Here is a 22,126-nt window from a genome sequence, read left to right as displayed (position 1 = left end):
AAATTTACAGGGGCTGAAGATCAAAGCTCCTGTGTGTTGCCCGGGATATAAATCCGGGGGCAGCTTGGTACAGCAGGGCCAGGGGTGTGTTCCTAGGGGACCCGGGCGGATACATTGAGCCGAGACCTCTGTAAGTCTTCCCAGCTGGGAGTGAGCAGCTTAGGAGAGTGGGGAACATCTGGAGGTGGCGATCCGGCACCTGGATTGTGCCCTTGCCTAGGATGAGTCTAACCCCACAGGGGCACCCCACTTACAAGCGCAGTCTCTGTGCACAGTGTTACCCCCTGGACGTAAGCTGAGCACACCCCCCATTGATGGAAAAGAGCCTGGCATGGTTTGTGGGGCACCTCCAGTGGACACTCACTTCACTAAGCCCCCCCCAGACATCTTGTCTTCGGTCCTGTCTTATATAAAAGCACTGCTGCTGGCGAGCTGGGGAAGCAAGTGTGAGCAAAATGCAGCTTGCAGGCTCAGACAACTCGCCTCTATTTTAGATCGTCTATTTTAGATCTAGATTTGTATGCAGCCTGGCTCCCAAATCGCTCTACGTGTGAAAACAAGCGAGTGTACAAGACCCACGTCTCTGGGACCCCTGCCTGAGTGTCCACACCATCCCGCCCTAGTGATTGCTCCAGGTGGCTAAGAAGCATTTCTAAAGGTCACTTTTTGCTGGCAAATTCTGGCCCCCGGCCTTGATATTACAAAGTTCTCCTTGAGCGCACCGTGCTATGGTGAGAAGAGCTGGCCTGGGGGACTGGGTCTCGGGTGCGTGGCACCTGGAGCTGTGGCCTACCTACCTGAATGGGCATCAAACATGCCCCTGAATGGGGAGCCCCTTGGAAGCTGGAGCCTCAGGAACAACTTGTGCCAGGGAGCCTTTCTGGTTTAGGAGCCTCGTTCTCTGGCAGCTTTGAAAGCTCGGCAGAGAAGCTGGCCATCCAGTAACTGGACAGCTGGATCCTTTCTGGAAGGTTCTTCCAGGTGGGATATCAGGCAGGTGGTCGCTACATCCATCTTGTCCCCACCCCCCAAGTTTTTTCAGGATCTCCCACCCAATCTGCCCCTGCTGATTTTGAGTAATCAACATCAGGTTGTCTGAGCTCGAATCAGCCCCTGCTCGCCCCCCGAGCCAGCTGGGTGTGAGTGCTCAGCCACCCTCCCGTGGGCTCAGCAACCCCTCTGGGGGCCTGGTGAGGGGCTGCGGCAGCCCCAGAGCACCATGGGGAGGCAGCCCTGCCCGGGGGAAGCCTGTTTATCTCACAGGCCCCGAGTCCTACCTGGAGAGGTAATTCACCGAACTTGCTGCTTCAGCCAGCTGTGAGCCAGATCATGAATGATTTAACAATTGAAGCTTGACCGTGCATATGCACTCGATAAAGTAATTATTTATATACATTATTTGCCTTTTTTCCATCGTGGCCCCCAAAGAGCTAAATGGGTACCGGGACCGGTTTTGTCAAATGAATAGATGATGGCAAATCCCCTTCGTCCAAATGAAAACAGATCTCAGCATCACGGCCCTTTGTTTGTCTTCCAGCCACAGAAAGCACCTTTGTAAATGCCTTCCGTGGGCCTGCCAAGTTAAACACTAGGAGATTGAGATTCATTCTCGTTTGGCTGAATGAAATGTTACAAAAATTCTGCCCGGGGGGGTATTGTCAATACCTGTGAGAAGACAGATCACAAATATGTCTTCTGCACGGTCAAAGCCTTTCCCTGCACGCTCAGCAGCCATACCATTCACCACATGTCTGTCGGATTAGTCCGACCGTTTGTTACCTGGGAGCAAAGAGACGAGGAGATGACTTTGGGAGGTAAGCAGGAATAATGTGCCATCAGTTAGGAATGAGGCTGCGTGCTCGTTCCAAGTCCAAAAGACCTAAATGATGAAGGGGTGTTTCTGTGCGTGAGCTTTCATGTGGGTTTTTTTTTTCAGCTTTTGAAATTTGTTTTTAGGCTACAAAACATTTCTGCTTTGGGGAAACAGCCTCACTGCTCAGAGCAAATCATTGTGTTTTGATTGCATTAGTTTTCTTGATTTTTTTTTTTCCTAGATGAGTCATTTCTTTTCTTTCTAAGGAAGAGATTTATTTCTAACCAAATTGTGAGTCAAGTGATATTGAATAACAATATTAATAGATGATATGCAGGTAAAAGCACAGAGATCCAGTTATTATGGGTCTATTTAAATCTTCAGAGTCTTGGAGAAAATTTCTAGTTGAATTTGATCATAAGCTGCTCATTATCTTGACAGTAATCAGGTCTGTGTGCATAATGCCAGGTCCCCATTACTGGAAGCATCCATTTCCCCATTTCTGGATTGTATGTGACCCCCCAGCTCTCATCCAGATGTGGAAATAACCCCCAGTGGAGAAGGGAAACAGCTTGCCTTGGACTCTTATCGGGAACATAAATCTGCCGTGATCCCGGTGGCCTGTATCCAATTAGCAGAAAAGGAGCAAAAGCCTTCCAGGTGTCTTGAAATCTCAGATCATAAATACAGAACAGAAGAAATGGTGCTCCCCCCAACTTCCACCCCCTGCCCCCCAACAAGGAGCATATTGAGGTCTCAGGGAGGCTTGTCAACAGATTCCCCTGCAAATTAGCGCAATCCATGATGGATTGGGCTGGGTTTCTCGTCTCTTGTATGGCTACAGGGAGGGATGAAGCACCCTTAACAGGCAGTAGGAGCGAAGTGCAAACTGAGCTTCTCTGGACGTGAAGACATCAGAGTAGACAGCGTCTCCCCAAAACTGACTTGGGAAGCCTTTGTCCTACTCATCTTGTGGACAATAGACAAGATCAGGGGCCCAGGGGGTGGCAGGCTACTTGGGCTCAGATCACTTGGTGACTCTCTTGAGCTGCTCTCTATAGCATCTCCCCTCCCTGGGAAAGCAAAGGGAACAACGCCGCCTGGATCACAAGGCTTTGTGAAGAGCGAGTGAGCTCATCCGTGGGTCTGCCACGAGCAAGTGTCGGTAACCATGGCTGCTACATCACAGCTGCATCTTCCCTCTCTCTCAGTGAGGTGCTGGGGGTTGGAATCTAGCCAATTGCTTGGATTATTTGAGTCCCTCACGAATATCCTCAGGAAACCAGTTTCCCTTGGATCATGCGTCCTTGTTAAGCAACCTCTTAGCAGCTCCTACCCTGTCTAGGTGCATGACACACCATCCCTGGGTCACTGACCATCCCTGGCATTCTGACTTTACTGACAATAAAACCAGTAAACAATTCAGCAACTGCCTTACGCCAGGTGAGGTGCTGGAGGTACAGTATTGACACATTAAAGTTCTTCTCAAGATATCTCAACAGAGAGATAGACGATGCATTTGCAACCATCTCTTAAACCAGATTTAGGAGATGGAGAAACCATCTCTTAAACCAGATTTAAGAGATGGAGAATTGGAGGGGGAAAAAAATGGTGATGGGGAAATGTGGAGTAAGATCAAAAGGAAAATACCCCGGGAAGGAGACGATGTTGGAACCAAAACAGGGAATCAACTCACACTCAGAGACCAGACAAAGCTGAGGACAACGGCAAAGGCAGTGGTCCCAGGAGGCTGGAGAGAAATGAAGCATTTCAGCCTCACTGAGGGAAGATGCTGGTCAGCTTAGGCCGGGAGCCCGGCACCGTGTCTCCGCCTTCCCCTCCACCGTGTCCGTTTTCTCGCCAACTTAGACTTCTTGCCAATTCCTCCGACACATCCTAATCAGCCCCGCAACAGCCTAGAAACTTCTGGCTAATTTGGATTTGACTAAAACTTTTGTACCATGACGTTATGTAAAGAGATTCAATTATGGTGCACAATGTTTTGTGAGTAACTACCGCCCATAAAAAGTTAATTAATCAGGGCTGTGTCAATTTCCTCGTGCCATGTCAATTTGCTGCCAGGTAATTAATCACTAATCACCCACCAAGCAGCAGGCCGGGGGACAATCCATGAGCCATTTATTGTCTCTCCCCAAATAAATGGCACGCACAGCCAGCAAGAAACACATCTTGCCTTTCATAATATTTTTATCGACACTTTTGCAAGTTGTAATAGACGGCAGCAACAAGCAGCTGCAGCTCAATGGAATATGAATATTAAAGAAACAAATGAGGGGAGATTTATAGGACATTGCGTTTCTGTTATGTCAGTTTTGAGATTAAACCAAGCAAATGAACAGTGAAAAATTACTCTTCCATGTGGAGAATGGTGATTAGACTTGTACATTAATTAGAAATTTTTGTTTTCCTATTCAATGCATTTCAAATGAGGAGGTCCTATAAGGAACTGTTTGTCCAAAATGTAGATTTATTCACTTCTAAACAGCAGTATTTAATATCAACATGCAGTTTTTCAATGAGACAAGAGCCGATCCCAAACGTGTATTTCAGGATAAATAGATGTGAATAGGAGGGCCAGAGACTCCAAAAATTTCAGTGGCCATTTTGGTCTTCCTGACGGATGGAGCTTCCTTCCCTTTCCTCGGAAGCCTTGAAATGACTGATTGTTTTAAAAATCGAAAGCCATTTTTGTTTTGACCTGGCACTAAATAGGCCCCGTCGTATTCAATTCTCCATTTAGTGTCGTTCAGAGACAGTGACCTAGTTGTGCATTCAATGCGGTGTTGTAAACCAACGTGCTGCACCTTGATTTGAGATTCATTTGGAAAAGATAAGCTAAGGTTTTTGCCATTTGGGGAAAAAAAAATAGGCTGTTTGGCTGTTGCTTGTGATGTGTGACACGCCAACCTGCCTGTGACACTGAGCTACGCTGGGTGTTTATTTCCCCTGGCTGTGTTACCTATTAAGCCACTTCTTAATTTATGGTTCTGCGCGTGGAACGGGTGTTCCCCCAAGGGGAACCCTGCAGATCTGTGAGCCTAATGCTGAAGGCATGCCCGCACCCCCAGAACTGTGAGCGGCTATTTCCTGCCATAAATTACCCGCAGAACAATTCCACCCCAAACAAACAGGGCCTCTCTCAGCCTTAAGACATTCAGAGGCGGGGAGGGGCTGCACGGTGGAGAAGCAGGGAGGACAGGAGGACAGACGGCCCCTCCTGCCTCTGATGGCGCACCTTTCCCCGGGCATCTGGCAACCTCATGCGAATGCAACCCGGGCACAAAGGCAAAGAATAGTTGCCCATTAAAGCGGTCGTATATTTTTATGGCTTTGATGTGAATCTGCCCCCCTGTCGGGTTTTGCATCTGCCGCTCGTCCATCTCTCCCAGAGCGCCAAGGCTTTAATATGCACTTTATAACCCTCAAGTATTTGCCACTGGTTTTGTGTGTCTGCTCTCGGGATTTCCAGGCTGGTGGGGTGATCTTATTTGTGTTTATTTTGGAAGGTGAGCTCGAGAGCCATGAAAGAGAAGGGAGGGTGTGTGTCCCTCGCTGTAAATACACTGAATGTGGGGGTCCCCTGAAGGTGGGGCAGGGCTCAGCCTCGGGGTAGAGGGAGCTGGTGGCTGGTAGCCCCTTTGGCTGGCTGGTGTGTGTCCTGCTCACATACTGGTGATGGACACTTGATCGCCTGAACCCATCCCAGGCTGTCTGGGGCTGCATCCCCGAAGTACTTCCCCCTTCACTGTGCTCCGAAGTATGGAGGGTTTTATTTCCAACAACCTAGAAGGTCCCCCCGGCCCCTGGTACGCTCTGGGCATAAATCTCGGTGAAGGTGGGAGCGGTGGGCTGGGAATGGCGGCCGTCAACCAGATACTCCTGAGCATTTGCTCCAGCGCTCTGCCCTGTTTTCTTTGAGAGAAACTCATTTTTAGCTTATGAGCTAAATCCAATTTTCGTTGCAGTGATACCAGATTTTTCACTTTGATTCATGCTGGATAAGGTTTTAAAGGGAGCCTTTCCAGGATAATGAACCTCCCTTTGGATTTTTGCCTTCCTCACCTCCCTCATGCCTGGCACTGAGGCTTTGTCCTGCATCCATGCCACCACCTGCACGCTGTCCGTGGGCCCCTGGTGATGGTCTGTTTACGTATTTACTAGCTTGGAGTTCAGCTAAAAAAAAAAATATCCAGCTCCTAAGTTGGGGCTCACGAATGCCTGTGCCTTGGAGTCTTTCCTCTCTAACACTGTTCTTTAATTAACAAAGAGGCATTTACAAATATTGGGCGGGGTGACAGGTTTATGACTTTCATTAACGTCTTGACGTCGATTCCTCCATTCCAAGAATGGGGAGGACTCTGTGCATTTCCACTGGCACCTTGCATGGGGTTTATTGCCATTCATCGCCTGCTAACTGCATCCAAACTCCTGAACTGGGGCCTTGATAGATGACATGGTAACTGAAGTCAACAAAAGATAAGAGTCAGTGGCACGAAGTGAGCACGGAATTGAGATGTCTGCTCTCTGCATGGTTCAAGGATAAGCCTTTCTGGTTTTGTTTCATCTGTATCTGAGTCATCTATCTGGGTAATTGCTTTACGGACGCATTTAACCATGTCATGGTATCTGCAAGCCAGCCTGGTAGGCAGGGGAAAAAAATCAGGGCCTCCCACCTTTAATCTAAAGGCAGCCTGACAAACAGGCTCTTTTGCATTTGAAATTGACCATTTGTCTGAGTGGCAGAAGGGAGCCAAGCTGCCCTAACCCAGCCATGGGGGCCAGGAGGTCCTCTAATGGGGGGTGGGGGGGCATGAGGACAGCTACATAGCTACAGAGCAGACAAGTTAGGGATTATAAAGATCGTAGATGATATTTTCCCTTGTTCCTTGTTGCATGCATGTACTGCGTTCAGAAGTGGTGCTGTCAGGGTTGCGAGAGTGCTGTCTGCGCGACATGAACGGAGTGACATGGCTCAGTGGCTTTTCATAGCCGTCACCTGTCTGGGGGACAGTGTGAGCCCTGCTTTACTCCAGAACAAGAAACTGATCTTCAAATCCTGTCACTCGGCAGCAATAAAAGCGAATTTAAGTGAACGGAGGGCTCGAAAGCATTCCAAGTGCAGTGGTTTATCCAAGTCCTCTCCCTTTTCATCAGACCCACACATGTCCCAAGTCCTGCCGCTGATGGCTCTGTGGCTCCTGTGAGTATGGACATAGTAATTATTTTTCTAGGGGTCACAAATGAGATCCAGCTGTGCTGTTTGTAGCCTGTTTCTCTGCCAGTCCTGGGCAGGACACTTTAGACAGTGGGCAGTGAGGACAGTGCTATGGAAAGCAAAGAGGAAGGGCCTCTCCTCTTTCAGAAAGGAGACAAATGAAGGGTGTCCAGGCTCTGTTTTTGATCGCCGATGCCTGCTTTGTGCCAGGACACCTTCGAAATCAATGAGCAGAGCAATGGAGGGAGGAAGCAAAGAGAGCAGAAAGGCAGCAGAGAGGTAGGAAATGCTCCTCAGTCATGAAGAACAACTAGGGCATCATCCAGCACCCCCTCAGCCAGCTCTAAGGCAGCAGCAGGGAGGAGACAGCTGAGAACCCCAACATCTGGAAGACTCACTGCTTCTCCACGAAGCTTCTGCTCCCAGGTGTCAGCCATGGAACCTCCCTATTTAGCCTGCAGATAGGAGCCTCTCAGGAGGGAGGAGATGGAAGCCAGGACTTTACCGGGACACCCTCTAATGCTCCCCCGTGGAGGATCCCAGAGCCTTGTCCTGTGACTTGACAGGGACACTTCTTCCTCTAACAACGGGGTGGAAAAGGGGACCTGGCCCTGCACTTGGAGCAGCTCGTGCTCATCTCGCGCCGCTGCCAGGCTTCTGCTTCATGTTCTCTATCTCAACATCTAAATCCTCCAAGAATTATTGTAAAACCTGCTTGTCGCTGAGAGGGATCTTGTCTGGCCGGCCCTGCCCTGAAGCAAGCAATAACGAATGGGGCAGTATAATTACCGTGTTTGCTCACACAGGCAGCCAGCTGCTCGGCCAGATTGTGAATTTTTCATTCTCCTTATTTCAAAAGGCAGGGTGTTCCTATGAAAACTTAATATTGGAACCGTGGCAAGATGGCCTCCAAGCCAAAGCCCTCGCATCCCCCAGCCCTGGAGCCAAGGTCTCCCGTCTCCCTGCTTCCAGGCCTGCCGGGGTCAGGATTTGCCCCCCATCCACTCGGACACCTCTCTGCATCTCAGCCCCATCAGCTGAAACCCCTTCCCGGCAACGTGGGGGTCGGGGGCTGGCCGGGAGGGCGCGTTTCCCATGCACGGCTGGTCTTTAGGAACAGACACACAGATTAAAAATAACATCACTGTCTCCTCGGACTCAGAGATAAAGTCTTTCTGGGCTGGTTCTGCAAGCCTAGCATTTACCCCTGGCCTGAGGGGAAGGTGGGGTTGACTTAAGGAGCCACCTGGCCTCTGGACCTTCAAGAAGGGGGAGCATCCTGGGCCCAGTGGCAGGCTGGCCTTCGTTTGACGGGTCAGACTCCAGTCTGGGCTGGGAACTGGACGTGGTCCCTGTGGGAAACCCCTTCCCAGCCCTGCCCCTGCAACATATGCTACAGGGGTTCAAGGTGTGGTTCTCAGGCCTCCAAGCTCACTGCCCCATCTCCTGGGGAGCAGGCAGACTCCCCTGGGACCTCTCTCCCAATGTCCTTTCTAAAATTTAGCAAAATCACCTTCTACAGCCCTCACCTGGTGCAGATAGACAGAACTGAGCTGGGGGAGGAGCTGAGGGGGGCTTCGGCTCCCCAAGGTGCCAGGAGGAAGGGGGAACCCCTCTTGGCAGTTTGGCTACAGAGTGGAGAGACAACTCTAGCACGATCTGAGAAACAACACCTGCAGAGGTTAGGTGTCCCTAAAAGGGAGTCCAGGGAAAGTGAGGGTGGCGTGTCCTGCTGAGCTCAGTTAAAGAGGCTTTAAGTCTCCGAGCTGGCCAGGAAACCCGCCCCCTCCGCTGCAGGAAGTCCCAGGTGAGGGCAGGATCGGGGAGGCCCCTCTCTCTGGATGCTCATAAGGCTCCTGTTCAAGACGGGGAGGCGAGAGGAGAAAACGGGGCAAGGAGAGGTTTGCTGGGTTAAGTATCTATCCTCCGCTGCCTGACCTCGTTCGCCTCCCGCGCTTACATTGAAACCATCCACTCCCATGTCCACTGACTATGACCTGGGGATGAAATCGGGGGCCTTTGCTGACTTGGGGAGTCATGGGGGTGGAGGGAAGGGAGGCAGGACATTCACAGCATAGAGCTCCTGGGGAAAGGCAGCCTGGTGAGCTGGCCAGCTGCTCTGGAGCACCGCCGGCCCCCTGGGCCTCTTGAGCCTGGAATATCCATGCCTTGGACAACAGTGGTTTCTGGGTGTATCCCCAGCAAAGCACCCCCTCCTGGGCACGATTGGATGATGCTGCCTGGGGCACAGGGGAGAGGACAAGCTGGTGGTGTCCCCAGAGATGTGGGTTTCAAAGGTGGCTGGTGCCTGCAGGGGCGACTCCTGGAGACTCCCTGGCTCAGCATCTGCGTGGGTAGGAGGAAGGGCACCCAAAACTCCTTATCAGGGGGTTCAGCCTCAGACTTCATCTCCCTCATGACACTGACAGTCACTCTGCGGAGGGACCTCCCCCCAGTGAAGAATATCCCACCACACTCTCCTCTCCGTGCTAGGAGTGTCCAGGCTGCACAGCCATAATAGTGTTTTATTTCATTTTTAAAAAGATTTATTTATTTATGCATACAAGAGCTGGGGTACAGGCCAGATGTGTGGGAGGGTGAGTCACCAGAGACAGTGGGGAGTAGAGCAGGCAGATCTACCAAGGTACACTGCTGAGGGGAGCAGCGGGCGAGACTGGAAAGGCAGATCTACCAAGGTACACTGCTGAGGGGAGCAGCGGGCGAGACAGGAAAGGTCCGCTCACCATGTGGGTTGCTCCCTGACCGGGGATCGAACTCGTGCTGCAGTGGCTGAAGATTGCTTCACAGTGCTGTGCTCAACCCCTTGCGCCACGAGGGAAGCCCCATTATAGTGTTTTTTAAAGCCTTACGGATGGTTGGGGGCAGAGGGAGCTTGGTGAAGGGTTATTTCTCCAGCACCAGGACACTTGACCCGGGACCACTTCAATTAGAAACTCTGAACAAGCAATATATGCGCACGAGGGGGAAAAAGGTGGAAATAAATAAGCGTGAGATGAGAAAGCTATGAATGGACAATCACACTTTTGCAGTCTAGCCCCAGAGATAACCACTGACACACCGGAACGTGTGTATGTCTAAACAATCACATCCAGGTGAATGCACATTAAGTATGCGCCTCCTGTATACATGTGTGAACACATGCATGCCTGTGCACAGATAGGTGCATGCATGTGTCCAGGCATGCATGTGAATGCAGCCCACATGCGATGCACCTGTGTGTATGTGTGTGCCTGGAAAGGCCAAGTGTCCAGTCTCGGTCTGCAGGAGCAGGGTCCCTGGGGACGGGCACCCTCCGGGGCCAGCGTTTGTCTGACACCTTTGCTCTCTCTCCTCTCGCCCACAGTGCCCGGCTTCCCGTATCCAGCAGCCACCGCCGCGGCCGCCTACCGAGGGGCGCACCTGCGCGGCCGTGGCCGTGCCGTGTACAACACCTTCCGGGCCGCAGCGCCCCCACCCCCGATCCCAGCCTATGGCGGGTAAGTAGGGGTGGCTCCCGTGGGGTGCCGCCCCGCGCCTACCCCTCCTGCTGCGAGCATGCTGGTCTTGACGCCCCCAGAGCCACCCCGCATGCAGCCCGCGCCTGCGTTAGCCACCTTGCAGAGTATTGAAAAATGAGTGTAATTTGTGCTGTCTGGTCGGTGCCTTCAAGCATCCTACATGTCACATGTGGTTATGGAAATTCTCCTGGAGACTGAATGCCGGAGAACAGAGAGGTGGTGACAGACAGAGCTGTCTTTCTGACGATGGCAAACATCTGGTCACTAAGGAGGTTGGGTCACTTCTGCACCCCGAATCTGGCCCTCTGTGGACTGAGGGTTTTCAAAATTCCCCCTGGGGTGGTCTTGCGCCCCAGCCCCCAAACCATCTCACTCTTCAATGTTTCTGAACCTTTGGGGGAGAAGAGAAAATTAGGCGGGAGTCACCTGCAAACATTCGTGAATTCAGTGCAATTGAAATCAACACTTGTTTTGGTCCGATTATCCAAAATGGCATGTGCCTTCCTTAACCCCCTTTTGGGAACTTGCAAGTTGGCCAGTTGGCCTGTCTGCACGTGGACTTTGGTATTGCCAACAGAATACCAAGGAATGGTGGTGAATGCTCCAAAACAAAACAAACAAACAAACAAAAAAAACAGGCCCAGTTGGAGGGGCTGCGATCCTGAAGGGTGTCCCCTTCTGCCTTCCTGTTACGGAAACTCCCAGAACATCCAGCACCCCAAGTCAGGGAGCGTGGGACCTCAACAAGGGAATTGTAGCCTGAGGGGACTTTTGGAAGATCTGGAGACGTGGTGGGTTGTCACAGTGCAGTGGGACTCAGTGGCATCTAAGCGGTAGAAGGTGGGGTGCTGCCAAGGGCCCTCCGTGCACAGGACAGCCCCCCCACAGAGTTAGCAGGTGCCACGGCGCTGCTCTGAGGAGTCAGCTGTGCCCTGGCCAGTGTGGCTTGGCTGCCCTGGCCAGTGTCTGGCTGTAGAGTCTGTCGAGAGAATGTGACTTCATTGGGGACCACTGGGAAGGGCTGAGTGCATTTTTCATAGCTCTGTGGCTTATAAATCTCTTTTAGCAAAACTGAATTAGCCTAGATCACCACAATACTGATTATAAAGGAAAACACTTGTCACTTCCTACTCATCTCACCCCTACCAGGGTAGCACATTCCAAGTCTATGAAAGCAAATGCAATGAGGTAAAATAAAGGATGAAAGAATCGAAACTAGGGGAAATGATCAGGAAGGGGAAATCAAGAAATAAGACTCATCATTTCTTGTTTCGGGTTGAGGTCAGTGCTGAGCTTTTTAGTGGACAAGAGCAAGAAAAAGGTTTAGTTATTTTTAAACTTAAAGATGGTAAATATTAACAAACCAAGGATGAATTTGCCCCAAATTCTCCCCACCCTCCAAAAAAATGCATCTGCCTATCCTCAGCCCTATGTGTGTGACCTTGTGACATAAAGAATCATCGCTTGGTATATTTAATCGTTATCTCTAGCACTGTCCGGCCCCATGTTGAGCCCTTTTTATCATTCCAGAAATGCAGAAGTGAAGATCTTTTATTCCTAAGGCCACACAAAGAGTTATGAAGGGGTTAAAAAAACCAGGTTACCCTGTAGGCGCATGTAATTCCTAAAGCAAAACTCATAAGCCACAAATGCAAAATTGAGTTTGTCTGAACATCATTATCTTATCTTAGTAGATAGTACTTGTAGCTTTTTGGTATCTATACCTGCAGTATCTCACTGCTATCCTGAACAGAACAATAAAATAAAATTATGTGGCTTATTCTCACATGAACAATTTATAAGTCTCAGAATAACACACCTACTGTAAAATTGAAATTTGCCAACTTATAATGAACTTGCTCTTTACCGGAAACAACCACGCACAACTAATTAATGCCACGCTTGCCAGGGGAGAGGCTCCGGCATTTCCAAATGGCGAAGCAATGTGTTTGTGACTACTTCGAAGGGGATTTAATTTTAATATTTTCAGCGATGCTCCTAATCATTTTGGTTAAAATGGTCAATGGTGCCTCTTTGCGGACAATGTTATGACTGGAGCTCTGAAATCTTAGTACAGTCATGAGCCACCTGGTATTTCATCAACAATGGGCCACACAGACAACAGAGGTTCCCATCCATTGTACCCTAAGCCTCAGCGTGTGCTGGATCCTACCCTCTGGACTTGCGGGATTATGCTCTGTGAGCTCCCACCAAGACAAAATTGTCCTTTTGTTAAGCAGACCCTTGACTGTAGTAAGACCAAGCTCTCAAGAGGGAGGATGAGGAAGAATAGAAGGGCCAGGGGCATGTGTCCATGTCTGTCAGTTCTAGGTGAGCAAGGGGCTGGTTGAAAACAAGGGGGTTCAGCGAGAGGCTGGGGGCTCTACTGGGTTAGGAACTGCCTGGTGTACACTGCCACCAATGAAAGCACATGAAGCCAGCCTCTCAAATGAACATTTCCATTTGCTCCACCACCAGGCCGGGGCTGCAGGAGGCAACAGGGTGCCAGTTCCTCCTGGAACAGGTACGAGTGGAGATTGGTTGGAGCCAAAAAGACCCTGAGCTTGTGTTGAGTGAAGCGAGGAGCAAAGAAGTTGGGAACCTAACCATTTCCAGGAGGGAGCATTCTCAGGATTCAGCTGGCCCAGGACTGCAGTTGCTTGTCTCCAAAGTCATTTCTAGATTTGATGAATGTCTTTGCTCCAGAGGGTTGAGCTTCCACCCTTGACTCAGCCCCTGCCATGGTCCAACGCTGACATGCATGCAGGACACAAGCAAGTGGCACCCGTGGGAGGGGTTTCTCCCAGTTGGGGAGAAGGGCTCCCCATAGCTAGCAATGTGAATCAATGTGATAGTAATAGGTAGGGTGTTGAGTCAGTGCCAAGGAAGAGCCCTGAGCCCAGGTGGGGTGTTCACAGAAAGCTTCTCAAAAGAGAAGAAATAGCAGTCCAATCACTTCCTAAATCGCCCTCTGAAGATCTCTCTGCAGTCCCCCCACACCCAGCAATCCTCATCTTTTCTAAGCTGTCACTTAGCAAACTGCATTTATTAAGGAAAAATTTATTTTTTCTCATTGGCGCCAATTGGAGACATCTAACTGCCAACCTAAATCTCTGTTTTTCATGACAAATTCCCATGTGGATCTATTTTGTTTCTAAAATGCCAACCCAAAATGTGGCCCTTACCTCACATTCCTGGGTAGCCTCCATACTTTTCCCCAAGCCCTGGGTCATCCTTGGAAGGACCCAGCATCAGTTCCCTTACAAGGGGATTTGCCAAGGGCACCTTCCCTTCATCTCTCCTTTTATTGATTTGGTTTTTCTCCACCTTCTGATATTTTCTGAAGTCCCTCTCAGCAACTAAAGCACCTGGTTTGGGGCAGTCTCTAGTTTCTTCTTTCTCAAATAGCTAAAGAGGACACTGACATCTGATTGCTCCTCTTGAGGCTGAGGGGTCTCTGCTGTGGGGAGATCACAGGAACACGTTGAAAGTCCTAACCTGAGCCCACCAGCTCTCCATGAGATGCTGACATTGATGAGAATGAGTCACTGAAGTGAGTCACTAGGCTAATGTCTACACCATCAATGGGATTGTTCCAGTCCTATGAACACATGGATTATGGACCAATGGGATTGGCCCCCACTTTCTCCAAGGTAACTGACTTAATCTCTATAGTTACAGTTGCCTTAAGTGGATAGTGAAGACAATCCCTGTCTCTGGAGGGCTGATAGGGGATGGTATACAGGAAACCCACGGAAGGTCACACCCTAGCAAGGCCATCGTACGACTGAGCACAGAGGATGGCAGCTAGTGGTGTTGAGGCTATACAGTTACTGACAGTTTCATCAGCCACCCACACTTTTCTTCAAGGCCCTCTTTGTCTTGTGATGACTACATGGGCGATGCCCATATCTCTCCCTCTGTACCGCTTACCCCCTCTGCTGGGAGGCATCTATAGTTAATGGCCCTGCCTTCCCCAAAAGCCACATAGAGGGTTTTGGATAGAGGGACTTCATAATTTATGGAATGCATAGATGGCAAATAAAATATCAACTAGTGAATAGTCTCCAAGGGAGCTGAGTAGACCAGATGTCCCACATCTCCTTGCAGACTGATTCCTTGGAGTTAGTTCTGATGGTGCAGCCAATGTCCAATCTGTCTGTGACTCAAAGGGAGACATCAGATTCTTGTCACCCAAGGGAGCTTGCAGGCTGCTGAGCTGTGCACGGAGACTTCAGAGACATCCGCACCAGGGTCAGCGCAGCACGGGATGTCAGAAGATGACAGCTAAGCCCTCGCCAAGTTCTTTCATAATTCAGCAGCGACTTACCTAACGCCAGTATGCACCCAGGCACCGTGTGTGGGGACATAATGGGTTCCTCTACTGGGCACCCCAGGAGATTTAAAACATGATGGTTTTTCTAAGCGAGGCATCATCCTGTCTCAGCCAGAAGGTTTTGGTCTTGGTTGTCGGGGTCTCTGAGCCAGATGTCTCCATTTTGCCAGGTCATTAGTTATGACACCGTATGCACAACTCCTCAGATTACCTGGAGATTATTAAGAGGAGACTTGGTGCTACTCTGGGTTGATAAGTGAGATGGCAGGAAACTCTTCAAGTCAGCCAGTGCGAGGAGGAACCACACGGAGTTTCCTTGAGGAGGCTGTCGTCGGGTCTGTGACCGCCTCTGACCCGGCTCCGAGGCTGTGTATCTTTCTATCTACTGATCATGCCTTTTGGCTTTGATTTGTCAATGTCTGGTCCTCGACCTGTACCATCTGATGCTGAGGGCCTTTCCTGTTCTGCAGCAGTGCTGGGAACTGATGCCATCATCACCCCTTCCCAGAACACTTTCCAGACATCTGACTTTTTTTATTTTTTGCTTTTGTTTTAGGTGTGAGTTCTTGTTCAATTACTCAGTCAGTTTTCAGATGTGACCTTTTATATTTAAAAACACTGCTTCACTGAGTGCACTTATACACAAACACCATAAATCAGTGGGTCTTAAATTTGGAGGGGATTGAGATGTCATTCTTAGATTGGACTTTTAATAAGCTAGTTAGTCTATTAAAACCGTATTTTCTCCCAGGAAAATGTCTGTATATCTGCACACACACGGCTCTATACAAATGCCAGAGAGTTCATGGACCCTCTTGCTACCTGTTGAAAACAGCGAGATTTAAACACATAGAAATTTTCATTTATTTTCCCATTGCAAGGAGTGGTAAGGGAGAGGAGTTCTAAGTAAATATCCTTTCCTTCAAAAATATAATTGTGGTTGGGAAACAATATGTTACACAACCAGATTGGACATCCAATACTTTCTTTCCTTTTTTTTAAAAAAAAAAAAATGGTAAACTAATTTGCTATAGTGCAGTCATTCCTATTTGATTCCTCCAGATCTTTAGCTACTGTTATTACCTTTCTAAGAAAATGAGATGTGCATTTGCATTATGTCTCTGCAAAAGCACGCTGCAGCCCCAAAGTGATTGACAAGCAATGCAGTTACGTTTTCGTAGCTGGACAGATGCCTTTGCTTTGAGATCGGGCTGCGCCCGGCCAGTGCACAGGACAGCAACACCCTCCTCTTTGATCGGCCCGTGGGTCAATGAGCCACAGCTGCATTAGATATGGGCCCCCACATTCCCTGTATTTTAAGTTCACCCCTTCATCAGGCTTTGAAAAGTGTTTGGATCCATTCCTGGAACTGACATACAAAGCTTTCCTGTCCTCGGCTCCCATTTAGAACAGGACCTAAGAGGCTGACCATCACTTGTCTCAAAGCAGACTAGTAGACGAGTGTGTGGGGGAGGCTGTGCCCTCGGGCCCCGGGTTCCTTAGCCCTAGACCAGTGGTGTTGGCATTGCTCTTATCTGGTTACAGCCTCCAGGCTGGCATGACACAAGCCCTCCAGGTGATGCTGCTGCCGTAGCTGGAGCCATGAGCCAGACTCCCTAAGCTAGAACCCCAACTCGGTGGCTTCCAAGCTCTCTTGGTTTCTTTATATCTAAAGAGGCATGAACAACAGCACTCATGCCCTGGGGGCATCATGAGGTCCAGCTGAGATATGAGAACATCCAATTTGGGGCTGGCCCTTCCTGGTTGCTGCAGAGATACCAGCAGTAGTGGTCGTGTGATCACGCTGTTGCTTAGCAGGAACATGCCTAGCACTTTGCTGAAACCACCCCACCATGACCCGGCACCCCCACATTGTCCAAGAGCCGCCGCGTGGGTCCTCGGCTTTTCGGGTTTTTATGAAGTGAGTCACACCCCGTCTAGTTCATTTCTTTTCAAAATGCTCAGACCCCTCCATGGGGTGGAATAGCCACGCAGTTCTCGTGATGCCACCCCCTCTGCTGGGCCTCTGAAACCGCAAGTCACCCCGACGCCCTTCCTGCGGGCATGAAGGGCTCTGCCGAGGCTGTCCCCTTCGCCAGTGCTTCCAAACCTACCAGTAAAGTGGGGAGATTCCTGGGGCCTGCCCAGCCTCCCTTACCTCTCCCGCCAGCCTCCCTCCTCCCAAACGCGCTCCGGGCCCCTGTTCCTCTCCCTGCAGCCCCGGCGCTGCCCCAGAAACTCCGGGAGGCAGGCTGACGTGCTGTCCGGCTCCGCCCGGCGTCAGGGTTGGGGTGACGGGTCAGCAGCCGGGGACAGCACCGCGCCCGCGCCACCCACAGCTCGTGCAGCCGCACGACAGAGCAGGTCCCCTTCCGTGTCTCCCAGACGTGGGGTGTGGAGACCCAAAGGGGGTTCCACGGCCCACAGCGGAAGGAGGAACAGGGAGCAGGCCCCCCGACGGAGCAAAGACAGACATGGCAGGGCTCCTGGAGCCTGGCCCAGCGGGGCGTTGGGGGGACGCCTCCCCAGCCTGAGCTCATGCTGCGGCCCTGGGAACGGCCCGGGCCAGGGGACCTCCTCTCTGTCACTCCCTGGAGAGCAGACTGGACCCCCGCGGCAGCTATTTAGGAGAAGGCATCCTTTCCCCTGTGCCACCCTATTCTTGTACTTGGTCCCACTGCTGCTCTTCTGCCCCCGCCTGGCTCGCGCCCTGATGCGGCGCCGCTGCACATCTTCTCCGTGAAAAGCGGCTGCAACTTCTGAGGTGACATGAGCCTCAGACACAGATACCTCCCCTGGGAGGGGGAGGTGGGCGCGTAGCCAGGTGAGGGGCAGAGAACGCCAGGCGGGGCTCACAGCAGAGAGGAAGCATCTCCCTTCGGGGCCACTGGGCAGGTCCGCGATCCAGCCAGGCCTGACTCGAGCCGGGATGGCGCTGCCAGCCCAGCTGCCGTCACTTTGCACACATCCGCAGGCTCCGTCCTCCCTGAGGTGGCCGCTGCAGCCTCTTTTCCACATTTTACAGGTGAGGAAGCAGAGCTCAGAGCTGAAGCGGTGAGAACAAGGGCACAAGCCGCTGATGGGGAGGGGGACACAGATGCCCGCGTGTCCCTCTCACTGGGCTCTGGAGGGGCGACCTTCTGGGTGGGGCTATGGGGGAGGAAGCCTTCCCTGCAGGGGGCAGCCTGAAGGGCAGGGAGCTGTCTGGTCTGGCTCCACACTCAGCTCTCTGGGGCTGAGTCCAGACGGAACGCTGGCCGCTCTCCCCTGTCCATCAGGCCTGTTCCCAGCCCTGGTGGCAAAGGCTGGCCCTGTCTCCTGACCCTGGCAGATGCCACCCGTCGTGGTGAGGTGCCAGAGAGAACCCAAGCCCAGCCAGGGTGCTGCGTGCCTCCTGCCCGGTGAGGGCTTCCCTGCCTGGCAAGTGGAGTTCCGAACTGTGGCCCCTTTGCATCCAAATGAAAACATCCCTGGCCCACCTCCTTCGGGGGGAGCCCCCTGCCATGTTTTTAAGGACAGTGGTGCTTGGGTTTAGTGGATCCACCCTGACGAGCTCTGAGAAGCCACGACCGTGTTCTCCAGCAAATCAGTGTCACTGCTGTGCGCGCGTGCGGGTGGCGTGTGCTGTGTGCCCCTCGCTCAGCATGCTTGGCTTACGTGTCAGTGCTCCCCGACCCTGCTGGCATCCTTTGGCATCAAGCCCTGCTTCTGTTGGCTCTCCAGTGCCCTTCCCCGGGGGGCTCCCTTCCTTGGTGCTTTTCCAGAATCATAAATCACCCCTAAATTCCGGGGGGGTATCAGGAAGGTTGGTGATAACAACTACCACCCCTAGCACAGCGCCATTGTTATAGTCGAGGTACCCTGTGGTCCCGTGGGGTGCAGGGCCACACGCCCCTCCTGCAATCTATTTTAATGCTCCGGAAGTTTGTCAGTTTCCCGTGGTCATAGAGCTGTGAACGTCTTTTCCTAACGGTTTTGCTCAAGGTGTACCCAGAGACTTCTGGGGAAGTCCAGGACCATTTTTCTCCCTTCTGTGAAACCCCTTGTCCCTGGGATGATGACAATGGGCGGTGATCAGAGCATCCATGGGAGACCAGGCTGATTCAGCCCCAACGAGTGGCCTGCTGAGTCTGGAAAGGATGCATGGGATGCACAGAGGTGTGAGCACAGACTTGCACATGCACACACGATGCACACAGGTGTGTACACAAGATGCACACACATGTACGCACACAGACCTGCAAATGCACACACAATGCACACAGGTATATACATACGATACACACACAGGTGTGCACACAGACTTGCACATGCATGCACGATGCACACAGGTATGCACACGCACGGCTCAAAATGTGGGTACTTACAGGCACACGATGCATATGCATGCACACAGACATGCACACACTGCACAGATGCACATGTACACAGAAATATCCCATATGTTTACATGTGTGTGGTGTGTGCCTGTACACACATGTGTGTTCGCATGAACACAGTAGCATGTGTACATGTGTGTATGTATCCTCATGCACACAAAGCAACACACATGTACAAATACCCACCTATATGCATGCACACACTAAAGTACACACACTCACTCACCCATGTGATTAGAGACATTGTCCTGCATTTGCCAAAAAAGAGTGGCTCACAAAATCACCAAACATGCTACTATTGAAGGCGTAAAGAAAAACACTCCTGAAATCATCCGGGTTGTCCAACTCCCCTAGGGTGGTTCAGCTCTCACCCCAATTGAAAATGCACCATCTGTTGTCCCCACCTTACCCACCGTACCTCTGAAGCAGGTGATCTCTTGGGGGCCCTGGGGGAGCTGTGTGGTTTGGCCGAGTGCAGTCTGACCCCATGTCTGTGTGGGCCACTGAGAATGAGCCTCAGCCCTCGCTGCATGTCTGCGCCTCCCTCGCCCGAGGAGAGGGGCGCCTGGCACCGAGCGAGCGCACCACCACATCCTGGTTCTGGGCCAACACCGCCCCGTCTAATTTTCTCAGTCTGCTCCACTGCTGTGCTCTCCAACCTCCTTAACCAGTGTGGAAACTCCTCGGTTCCTGTGTTTGGATCTCGTGACCAGACTAACTCCACCAGTGCAGGGCCGGTGTGTGTGCATGGGGAAATGCACTAATATGGATGTTTTTCTCTGTGTGTGCACCCTTGCAGTGTTGTTTACCAGGATGGATTTTATGGTGCAGACATCTATGTAAGTATCATTAACGTGCATGCCGTCCTTGTTCCCTCCCCGAGCCATTCCGTTTACAAGTTTGCTGCAAAGCTCTCGACTCTACCCTCTCCCTGGGCTGTGGGGTGACTCCCTGATCGACTTCAGAAGAAATGCAAACACCCTCCCCGATGAAAAAATAATAATAATGGCCTTTCTCTGATGTTAAACTAAAGACTTCCCCGAAAAGAGACATTCTCTCTGGAGTTCTCAGTATGGGCTGTGTTTTCAATGTTCTGTTTAAGGTAACACCTATAGGTGTCAGCTGCAGAGGTAAAGGATATTTTCATGGCTTATATTTTCTTATAAAATACATTTAATGGTTTATCACAACCTTAGAAAGTCTCTCTGTCTCTCTCTCTCTGTCTCTCTGTGATTTTAGCAACAACCATCTCTTAACGTGCATCAGCTGGAGCCTTCAACCCTCATTTCTTTCAACCTCCTAATTCTGTCCATTCCCTAAAACCAGCTGCCTGCCTAAGAATAGTTTGTTAAATGGTAGCACTGTATTAAACTTCTTGTTTTTAGCAAAGAGTGAGATGTCTGTCATCACCAGGACCTGATTACAGTCACCTAAGCTGAGCTTGAGGTAGTTACTCTCCCACGTTATCTTAGCAGCAAAGTTATGAAAGTAGCTCAGAGTAAACACAATTTAAAATAAATGAGCAGGATTGGGGGGGATTTCCGAAATCATATATTTTTTTTATTACAAGTGGCCTCAAATAAGTTCAGTGGAATCATATTTGTCATTTTATAGACTGGATAACAAAGAAAAATGAAACCATATTTCTGATGAAATTGATGTCATTTACTAGAAAATGGGAGAGACACTGGTTATTTAACTTTCCTCCTTTTGAATTTCAAATAATTACAATTTTGAGACATAGTATTAATCTCCATCAATGATGAACCTAGCTGGGTTCCATTATTCTGGCAACAAGTACATTTATTATAATCTACAGGGATTTTTCCATAATAAAATGAATGAAAGACTTAGGCGTCCTTGATTCACCCAGTGAGCAGCCAATTTCCTTACTTGGGTGACATAAGCTGCTCCTCTTCTGTCCTCTTTTTGGAACTTCACTTCACATCGTTTTAAATATTGAAGCACCTGGAGCTCATCCACATCCTCAGAAAACCAGTGATCTAGACGTCAGTCCACCTGAGTGCAGCTCCTGACTAGCGTTTGCCCTGGCAGGGGATAGGCCCATAGCTATCAAAGTAAGCTTAGGGCTTTTAAAAAGGGGGTGCAGAGAAACAATTGAGAAAAAAGAAAATCTAGCAAAAAGGAAACACTCTCCAGCAACCCCCACAAAACAATGAGGTGTCTCCAAGGCTGACTGCAGAGAAACACGCATAATGCCAGCTACTGCGTGTGGAGCAGCCTTCTCTCTGCGACTCCATTTCTTGGTTGGCGCAGTGACAGGGGTGATGGAATGATTAACGTGTGCTGCCCTGTGGGTATGTCAGATGGTTTGCGTTTCCTTGCCTCGTAGGTGTTTGAAGCGCAGGCAGTAGAATCTATCCACAGGTGGAGGATGTCAGGGGCCAAAAGGAGCCCAAGGGTGGATTAGTTAGAACAATTGATCGTGTGTCTGCGTGGGTTGGGGTAGAGGCCGCAGCAAGGGACGGAGCAGGCAGCAGCTATGCCAGCATGAGGCTAAGGTCAGGAGAGGGCCCCCCCAGGGAAGACTCTGCAGAAAGCCCCCTTGTGCTCTTGGTTCCTTCCAAGTTTCTGGCTCCTATACATTCGTCACATTGAGGTGAAGACCGGGTGCTTGGGGCTCAGCTCTGGGGGTGACCTGGGGAGGGCACCCCGGGTCAGTGCCTCTGCAAGTCCCTGCTACTCTCCATATTAGAACAGTAGGATTTTGCAGGAGGCAGCTCCAAATACTCAGACGCCAGTTTTGAGTTTTGTTCACCCAGCACGTGCTTCTGTCTTCTTGCCAAGAAGGTAGCCGGGACCTTGCAGACCTTCCAGAATATT

The 22,126-nt window shown here is 50.7% G+C and overlaps 1 protein-coding gene across 20 annotated transcripts in view; it reads left to right on the top strand.

The window, feature by feature from the left end:
* Positions 1-22,126, top strand: part of RBFOX1 (RNA binding fox-1 homolog 1) — a gene marked incomplete at both ends in the record, with an annotated part of 929,893 nt that overhangs the window by 865,246 nt on the left and 42,521 nt on the right. For 16 of the 20 annotated variants that reach the window (XM_084251201.1, XM_084251196.1, XM_084251209.1 and 13 more), the window contains 2 exons: positions 10,414-10,546; positions 20,082-20,121. In XM_084251201.1, the coding sequence (XP_084107327.1) occupies positions 10,414-10,546; positions 20,082-20,121 (173 nt within the window). The remainder of the gene's footprint in view (positions 1-10,413; positions 10,547-20,081; positions 20,122-22,126) is intronic. The other 4 variants (XM_084251200.1, XM_084251199.1, XM_084251211.1 and 1 more) reach the window with 1 other exon arrangement.

Source organism: Talpa europaea (genome assembly GCF_964194135.1).
Source record: "Talpa europaea genome assembly, chromosome: 12".
Lineage (NCBI taxonomy): Eukaryota > Metazoa > Chordata > Mammalia > Eulipotyphla > Talpidae > Talpa > Talpa europaea.
The sequence above is the reverse complement of the archived record's forward strand: the minus strand, read 5'-3'. Positions and strand labels throughout refer to the sequence as shown.